General features: G+C 45.8%; 1 protein-coding gene across 1 annotated transcript in view; it reads left to right on the top strand.

Annotated features, from left to right (window-relative positions):
* The first annotated feature begins 7607 nt into the window (after positions 1–7607).
* The window catches only part of LOC129707683 (solute carrier organic anion transporter family member 1C1-like), a 44773-nt gene continuing 42493 nt past the window's right edge, over positions 7608–9887 (top strand). The window contains exons 1-2 of the mRNA XM_055652874.1: positions 7608–7750; positions 7850–8010. Coding sequence (XP_055508849.1) covers positions 7924–8010 — 87 coding nt within the window. The 5' untranslated portion in view covers positions 7608–7750; positions 7850–7923. The remainder of the gene's footprint in view (positions 7751–7849; positions 8011–9887) is intronic.

Genomic DNA, 9887 nt, shown 5'->3' with positions numbered 1-9887 from the left:
CTTCTCCCTCTCAAACTGCAGGTTGGATTATATATTATGGTCACTACATCCTAAGGGCTCCTTTACCTTAAGCTTCCTAATCAAATCCGGTTTGTTACACGATACCAAATCTAGAATCGTCTTGACTACAATTGCTCTAAGAAGCCATCTCGTGGGCACCCTATAAATTCCCTTTGTTGGATCCAGTACCAACCTGATTTCCCCAGTCTACCTACATATTGAAATCCACCATGACCACTCTATTGCCTTTCTTACATGCTGATTGTATCACCTGATGTAGACAAAAATGCTGAAGAAACTCCGCAGGTGAGGCAGCATCTATGGAGCGAAGGAATAGGTGACGTTTCGGATCGAGACCCTTCTTCAGACTGATGGTGCTGCCTCACCCACTGAGTTGCTCCAGCATTTTTGTCTAGCTCCGATTTTTCCAGCATCTGCAGTTCTTTCTTAAACGTATCTAATTTGTTCCATACATTCTGGCTATTGTTTGGAGGGATGTATGTAACTCCCATCTGGGCCTTTTTACCCTTGCAGTTTCTTAGCTCTACCCACAAGGATTCTACATCAACTGATCCTATGTCATCCCATGCTAAGGACTGAATTTCATTCTTTACCAACAGAGCTACCTCTGCCCACCTGTCTGTCTTTACAATAGGACGTACAACCTTGGATATTCAGCTCTCACCTCCAACCCTTTATCAGCCATGTCACCGTAATGCCCACAATATCGTACCTGCCAATTTCTAACTGAGCTATAAGCTCATCCACATTGTTCCGTATTCTGTGTGCATTCAAATATAACACTTTGAATTCCGTATTCACCATCCCTCTACTTATATGGGCCCTGATTTTCCCGGAACTTAGACTCTTACATTTTCTGTCCTGCTACCTCTGGAGACTTCTCCTGCGCTCTCCTTCCCTTTAACTTCATCCAGCCACATTTCCAATTTGTTGACCCCCGCCCACACCCCCCACCCACTATGTAGTTTAAAGCCCTATCTACGGCCCTAGTTGTGCAGTTTGCCTGATAGCAGCTGGGAAGAAACTGACCCTGAATCTGGAGATGTGCATTTTCACACTTCTGTATTTCTTGCCTGATGGGAGAGAGGAGAAAAGGGAGTGACTGGGGTGAGCCTCGTCCTTGATTATGCTGCTGGCTTTGGAGTCAATGGATGGGAGGTTCAGTGTGTGTGATGCTCTGGGCTGCGTCCACAATTCTCTGTGATTCCTTGCTGTTTTGAGGGGAATGGGGAAGACCCAGTGGAACAGCCAGTGAGATTACCAGGGTTAGGGGGCCTAACACTAGGACACAGCGCAGTCAAACCTTGCTGGGATGCATCCCGATAAAACGCTTGCTACGGCGCATCTGTGGAAGTTGGTGAGTGTTGATGGGGACGTGTCAAACATCCTAAACCTTCTGAGGAAGTAGAGGAGCTGTGGACATTGGACTGCGTCTCTGGAACCGTTGCGCGACTATGTTGCAAACTCTAATCTGCACTGGGTATCTTCACCTTTGCCCTACCTATTGTACTTGGGTTTAATATGATTGTATTTATGCATAGTATTATCTAATTTGATTGAATAGCATGCTTGACAAAGCTTTTCACTGTCCCTCAGTACACATAACAATAATGAGCCTAAACTAAAACCTAAAGCCTATTTCTTATTGCAAGCCTAAAAGTCTTCAGCCCCTAACCCCCTTTCAACATTGACCTAGTTATCTTTGACAATGTAATTTTCCATCACACAAGATTTCTTAGGAATACAATTACCACATTGCAATGCAGAGCCTTACTTTTGAAAAGCTGGGAATGCTCACATGTAATAAAATGCCGTGAAGATCGATCTGTGATAATTGAAAAAATAATGGCTGCTGCGTTTGGGCAAAGCACAGCGAGACTTATCAAAATATGATTTAACACACTGTGAACTCTTTTGTATTTGCCATTCCTTTGGCTGGGCGAGTAAAGAAACATTTCCACATTGCGCAACATTTTCGTAGCTTCGCCCTGTGCCGTTCACAAGCTTTGGTTTTTAGATTATTCAAAGGGCCCATTATACAAAGTGATTTTGAAAGCTTTTGTGTGCTTTGGCCAAATCATTAATGAGGGATTATCTGCAAGTTTCATTAGGGCTCCATCAAATCTGAAAACAACACACATTTTTGCCCACATGCTGGTGCAGTTTGCCAGCTGCATGAATTATTCCTTGGCTTGAGAGTGACAGACAAATATTCTTCCTATGTTTCCCTCACTCCACGTATCCAAATACTCCGCAGTAAATGGAGGCAAAACCAGAATGAAAAATTAAGGTCCAAAGGCCATAAGTGATAGGAGCAGAATTAGGCCGTTTGCCCCCATCAAGTCTACTCCAATCATGGCTGATCTATCGCTTCCTCCTAATCCCATACTCCTGCCCTCTCCCCATAACCCGTGACGCTGATCAGCCATGATAGAATGGCGGTAAACCTGATGGGCCGATTGCCCTAATTCTACTCCTATTTTACGAACTTATGAAGTTAAGATTGATGTGTCTGGTAGTGAATCTGTGGAATTCATTGCCACAGACTATTGTGGAAGCCAATACATTGGGTATTTTTAAAGCAGAGATTGCGTTCTTGATTCATAAGGCTGTCAAAGGTTTACGGGGAGAAGGCAGGAAAATGGAGTTGAGGGGAAAATTGATCAGCCATGATAGAATGGCGGAGTAAACGTTATGGGCCAAATTACCTAATTCAACTCCTGTTTTATGAACATGCAGCTATTTTATGAGCTTTTGCTGTGATTGAATGGTGGAGTAGGCTTGATGGGCCGAATGGCCCAATTCTACTCCTGTGTTATGAATATGCTGCTGTCTTATGAACTTATGCTGGAATCTTGAATAAAACATAAAAGTCGGGACTTTTCTTCAGTGAGTTATATATTTACAATGGAAATCTATGCTCATATAGATAAGTATGCTCATATAGACAACCCTCCCAAACTTCTATCCCTTCCAAATCTCATCCCATTCTTGTTGGGTCCGAGTGATGTTTAGACTCTACATTATAAAGATAGAGCGTGGAAGCAGGCGCTCGTCCGCGCCGACTAGCGATTACCCCGTACATTAGCACTATCCTACACAATAGGGACAATTTACAATTTACCGAATCAAATCAACTTAGAAACCTGTACATCTTTGGATTAAACTGGTGATTTTGGCTAGTGTGGCCAGAAGAGGTCTTCAAGAGGACAGTGGTCCCAGTGGTACATGTTTATTTTTAGAGATACAACTTGGAAGCAGGCCCTTCAGCCTGCTGAGTCCATGCTGACCATCGATCACCCATTCACACAAGTTCTAATGTTAACCCACTTTCTCATCCGCTCCCTACACACTAGCGGCAATTAACCTACAAAACTGCACATCTCTCAGATGTGGGAGGAAATTGGAGCACCCATGCAGCTACAGGGACAACATGCAAACTCCGTACAGATGGCACCTGTAGTCGGGATGGAACCCGGGTCTCTGTCGCTGTAAGGCAGTAGCTCTACTGATGTACCACTGTGCCGCCCAATGTTGCAGGGAGTGCAATGCAATTTTCATCAGTGAAGCAGCAAAGTTTGAATGAATTGTCTGCTGGGCAAAGGGAGCAGCAGTGATACTGAGGGACCACGATAATAACCACATCCCCATTCCTTCCATCAACACTACGGACAGCACGGTGGCGCAGCCGGGAGAGTTGCTGCCTCACTGCGCCAGAGACCCAAATTCAACCTTGACTACTGGTGCTGTCTGTGCAGAGTTTGGATGTTCTCCCGATGACCGCATGGGTTTCCCCCAGTTTCCTCCCACATTCCAAAGATGTGCAGGTTTGTAGGTTAATTGGCTTCTGTACACTGTCCCTAGTGTGTAGGATAGAACGAGTGTATGGGGATTATTGGTTGGTTGGCACGGACTGGGTGGGCCGAAGGGCCTGTTTCCACACTATATCACCAAACTGTACTAAACTACAAGATGAACCTACAGACCCAATTCTACCACCGTTGGTAAATACAATAGGGATTTAAGCACAGGCCAAGTTAATGGAGACTTCGTGCAGCCTGAAGAAAATACTATTGTGGAGAAGGTGGAAAGCGCGCAACACCAGACTCGCGAACAGCTTCCTCCCTTTATGGTCAGACATCTGAACGGTCCTTCCATGAACTAGGATACTGTCCTGATTCACCTCTACCCCATTGCGGACATTGGACTTTGTTTATGGAATTGATGCTGAGAACTATATTCTCCACACTGTATCTTCCCCTTTACTCTACCTATTGTATTTGAGTTCAACTTGACTGTATTTACATATGATATTATCTGATCAGTTTGGGGAGCATGTTCTTCACTGTGCCTCAGTACATGTGACAATAGTCAATCTAAACCTAATACGGCAAAACCCAATTTCTACATTTTTGTGCCTCTCTCACAGGTTATTTCTCACTTAGAGAGACACAAGGAGCTGCAGATGTTGGAATCTCGAGCAAAACGCAAAGTGCTGGAGGAATTCAGTGGGTCAGGCTGCAGCTGTGGAGGACATTTCGAGAGAACTAGAATATGAAAGCAAGAATATAGTGCCACATTTGGAGTATTGTGTGCAGTTTTGGTCTCCATATCTAAGGAGGGCAGGGCCGGATTTACGTATAAGGTAGACAAGCTTAAGCTCAGGGCCTCGTGATCTCGGGGGGCCTACACACGTCGCTGCCTCACTGACCATCCGCCCACCGGGACCTCCTACTCTTTGCCCGCTGACCCTGGCCACTGCACCGCCCTCCAGCAGCCCGCAGTTGTCGCCTTACCTGCAGCCTGGACTCAGCACCGGGCCTGAAGTTTCCATGCTGCAGACTCCCACTCCCCTGGGTTTGACTGCGCTGTGTCCTAGTGTTAGGCCCCCTAACCCTGGTAATCTCAGTGGCTGTTCCACTGGGTCTTCCCCATTCCCCTCAAAGCATGTGACCCCAGCTCTTCCCCACCCACACTACAGTCCGCATAACCCCCCTACACCCTGACCACCCACCACCCCCCCACCAGACATTGCCTCGACCTCAGTCCACTCACCTGCCTTCCTCCGGCCCCAACCCCCATCCCTGCCACTGGCCCAACACTCCAGTGCTTCAAACGGCGATCCAGGTAAGGCATCGCCCGCTCCGCGGTGAATCCAATATGTAATTTTAAACCAACTGTTTAATGACAACATACAGTAGGATCTAAAAGCGTCACACTGGCACTGTCGGGTAGCCATGGTCCTCTAGTCATGGGGGTGGGGGATTGGGAGGGAGGGGGCCTCACAAGTGAAATAGCTTAGGGCCTCTCTTCATCTAAATCCGGCCCTGAAGGAGGGGTGTGCTAGCATCGGAGAGGGTCCAGAAGATGTTTGCGAGAATGATCCCAGGAATGATTGGGTTAATATGTGATGAGTGTTTGACGGCACTGGGCCTGTACTAGCTGGAGTTTGAAAGGATGAGGGGGGGGCACCTCAATGAAACATACAGAATAATAAAAGGCCTGGACAGAGTCGATGTGGAGAGGATATTTCCACTGGTGGGAGAGTCTAGAACCAGAGGGCACAGCCTTAGAATAAAAGGAAGGTGGACAAAAATGTTGGAGAAACTCAGCGGGTGAGGCAGCATCTATGGAGGAAAGGAATAGGTGACGTTTCGGGTCGAGACCTTTCTTCATGGATGTACTTTTAGAAAGGAGAAGAGGAATTTCCTTTGCCTGAGGGTGGTGAATGTGTGGAATTCATTGCCACAGAAGGCTGAGGAGGCCATGACATCCGGTATTTTTTTAAGTGGAGGTTGACGGGGTCTTGATTAGTAAAGGGTATCAAAGGTTACTGGAAGAAGGCAAGGAGAATGGGGTTGTTCAGGATAGGAGTGGTCAGAATAGTGAATCTGAGAAAGTCATCTTGACTTTGAAATCGTAACTTTCACAACTTTAGTGGCGTGAATTGAATGGGCTCCGTTAACCAACACTCACAACTCGATCTCTCTACCACCCTCTTCGCGTTTGAGGCGCCGCGCCAGGCTGGCTATTTAGATGGAGAAGATGGGCTCACAAAAGGCAGCGAGTCGTTCAAGAGACTCACTCCTCCACTGCGCGTTGCACTTGCAATTTTAATTGGATTGCGAATAACCGCAGTGGACACTTGGCGGACTGGCAGCTGACGGGTGCAGAAAGAAATTGCAAGGACGGCAAGTACAAAAACTTTAATGCAGTTCTCCCGCCGACGGACAAGACTTGGTGTCGCTTCCTCGGTTAAGTATCCTTGCGTTAGACAAGTGGCAAAGTTCACATTGATTTACAACTGAATGTATCGACACTCTACACTCTCCCACCGTAAACTATCTTCCCGTGTTGACATTATTTGGTAACTTCGTTTTATACTTTGTCTGTTTATTCCATTGGTTCCATTCAACGCGCTAAATGGATTTAGGTCATTTGTGTTTGGCATTTAAACGCTTTGAAGACTTATTTATTCAGGGCAAAGTTCGGCTGGGCCAGATACCAGCGAGGGAAACGTGTCGCTATCTCCCGGTACATAACACCATCAGCCCTTCTTTCAACTTTTTAGCCCGAGGAAGGGTCCCGGCCCGTTCACTCCACAGATGCTGCCTGACCCGCCCGAGTTCCTCCGGCACTTTGTGCTTTGCAACACCTGCATTTCCTCGCGTCTCGCTTTAAACTTTCCTCGTGCTCTGCATAAGAATTTTCAAAGAGAGAGAGAGAGAGAGAGAACAAAAAAATCTGTTCTTTTTATTGAATTAACGAATTGCAACTATTCCGCTGCCTGGAAGGTGAGCGGGGCCGTCTGGAAAGTTGAATAATACAAGCAGAAAGAATCACAAAGTGCTGGAGTAACTCAGCGGGACAGGCAGCATCTCTGGAGGACATGGGGAGGTGGCCATATTCAGACACGACACGTCCTCCACAGATGCTGCCTGACCCGCTGAGTTCCTCCAGCACTTTGTGATTAGATCTATTTGTTTCATTCAACTTCAATAGACCTCTTGGTATTGAATCCATCTGGCTTTTTTAAACGTTAGTCTGAAGAAAGGATCCCGCCACAATCCCTCCACAGGTGATGTGTACAAATAAATCACAGGTGCTGGTTTAGACCAAAGAACGACACAAAATGCTGGAGTATCTCAGCAGGTCAGAGTTTCTCCAGAGATGCTGCCTGACCCGCTGAGTTACTCCAACATTTAGTGTCTATCCTCCCCAGATGCTGCCTGACCCAATTGAGTTCCCCCAACACTTCGTGTTTCACTCCAGATTCCAGCATCTGCAATTCATTGTGAAATAATCCATGTAAATAGTTGCAATGTTAGGTTGTTTGATTTGGACTGAAAGGCAGATTTGTGGAAAGGAGATCACGTTCTGCAAATCCTAAACACGGGTCCACATTTCCGAGCGAGTTCATTTGATTCCCCAGAGATATAGTGAAGTCTCAAGATATCAAGAAGAGGTTTGGTCCTTATTGGCGAGAAACCAAAAGGCGCACTCTCCGTCAGTCTTGAGAGCGCACATCTTGAAAATTATCCTCAATTAAAATTTGGGAGGTCGGGAGGGGAGGGTACCATGGTTTTCCACTAGTTTGCGACAAGGCAAAAAAAAAAAAGGATTCAAGAGTTAAATGTAAGAGGGATTTCACTGTGTTGATTATTAACGGGGGGTTGGCCGTGGAACCGTACATCTTTCCTCCCTTTGAAAGGGAACTTCTCCAAGTCAGGTTAGTCCCCATTTGCTCCACACTTCACTGAATAATTCCTCGCGATTTTATACCTTATTTGTTTAATTTGCCAGTGTGTTTTGCCTTTTCATTGTGTAGGGCCCCCGCTTCTCTTATTAGCCGTGGAGTCCTAAGACCATCTCGCCTTCTTGTCCAAAGTTCCAAACGCCACGATGGAAAACCCGCACAAGGAGAAGTTCGATTCCACGACATGTCCCCCGCCTGCCAAAGTGAAACATTCCCGTTTTAACAACTTGAAGGTATGGGATAAATTGAGATGTGCGTTACACCGAAAATCTCACTGTTGAATTAACGGGTCCATAAAGACCAACCCCGGATAGACAGGTTTCCACATTCAAGCAATTTATATTTTATAAAATATTACAATATTACAAAAGTATATGTTATTTTTGTTTGCAGATAGCAACAGGACTTGAACGGGAGAATTGTTTTGCTGGATAGGTCAACGGGCATCATATTTAATTTGCTTAGTGTTAAAGTTCAGTTCTTGCAATAACAGAATGTTTTTGTTTGCATTGACAGTACTTTCTCTGCCAGAATAAATCTGACAGTGGTATTCGAATATCCATGTACTAATAGCAACTCAGTGACCTCTGTCCAGTTCTTAGAATGACCCTTGCCCATCATAGTTGGAGCTGTGTAACGTTGAGTTGAAACCTGGTTTGAAATATTGGCCGGTTGTCCTAATTCTAGATCAGATGCCACTTCAGTTTGGATTAGGGTGGCACAGTCAATACCAACTTTGGCTACACTCTGCGTGGAGTTTGCATGTTCCCTCAAAATAATTTTCTCGGAAAACACAGCATGGAAACAGGCCCTTCAGCCCACCTGGTCCAGGCATGGATAGGACAAAGATAGGACAAGTCTGAAGGGACGCGGACCAAGCATAGGCAAGTGGGACTCGTGTAGCTGGGACCTGTTAGCCAGTGTGGGCAAGTTGGGCCGAAGGGCCTGTTTCTACACTCTATCACTTGATGACTATGAATATGACTCGATGACCATCGATCACCCGTTCACACTTGTTCTATGTCATCCCACTTTCTCATCAACACCCTACACACTCGGGCAATTTACAGAGGCCACTTGACCTACAAACCTGGGGATGTGGGCAGAAACCGGAGCACCTGGAGGAAACCCATGTGGTCACAAGGAAAAATAATTGGCCGATCAGGCTTGATGGGCCCAATGGCCTAATTCCACTCCTATGTCTTTAGATCATGTTCAAATATGATCTGCCATTAACAAATCCAACCTGCCACTCCTTTATTGACGTAAAGGTCGCCAATTATTATTAATTTGATTGCTGTTTCTAAAGGCTTCTCAACAACGTAGGTTAAACAGACTGGACAAGTGTTGCCTGGCATATCCTTGCAAGACTTATTGAACTGAAACGTCTCCTGAAGCATCTCCTGCGACTTCTTCCCAGTGGTAGGAGTAAAAGGAGAGGGTGGCCAGGGTGGTGTGGGTCTCTGATGACATTGGTATCGCCTGGAGTGCATGTTAGCCAGTGTGTGCAGGGAGTGCATGGAGGGTAAATACTCCAGTTGTCTGGAGTCACCCTTAATTTGGGAAATTTGCATAATCGTGGCTAGCCCTTTATCAGTTTCTACAGTCACCTGCCTGAGATTCTTCCTCAAATTTAGCAGATAACAGGGGTCAAGGAAAGAGCGTTCAGTTTCCACCAATCTTTCCACCACCAAGCACAAGAAGCGACAAGGCAGACACCATTGTTTGCAGATGCCGAGAACTGTGTTCAGCTCTGGCTGAACAACTTCTAATCTTGTGCGAGAACTCGATAAGAAAAATAAGCAGATAACATATTTACCTGAGATTTACCTTATCTGGACTTGGTGATTTCCACATCATCAAGGGCCCTAGAGAACGGTCTTGTGCCACCTCTTTGAAGATTCTCGGACTAACTTTGATCTGGACTGTATCTTGCTCTAAACATTATTTCCCTTTATTATGTATCTTTATCATGTACACTGTGCATGGCTCGATTGTAATCTTGTATTGTCTTTCCGCTGACTGGCTAAAGGTACACATTCTGTACAGACAGCACCCGAACCTGTATTTATTGCAAAGGATGTGGAGTCTCTGGAGGGATTTGGCACTG

Source organism: Leucoraja erinacea, chromosome 22, assembly GCF_028641065.1.
Source record: "Leucoraja erinacea ecotype New England chromosome 22, Leri_hhj_1, whole genome shotgun sequence".
Lineage (NCBI taxonomy): Eukaryota > Metazoa > Chordata > Chondrichthyes > Rajiformes > Rajidae > Leucoraja > Leucoraja erinaceus.
Note: the sequence above shows the minus strand (reverse complement) of the source record. Positions and strands in the feature narration are given on the sequence as shown.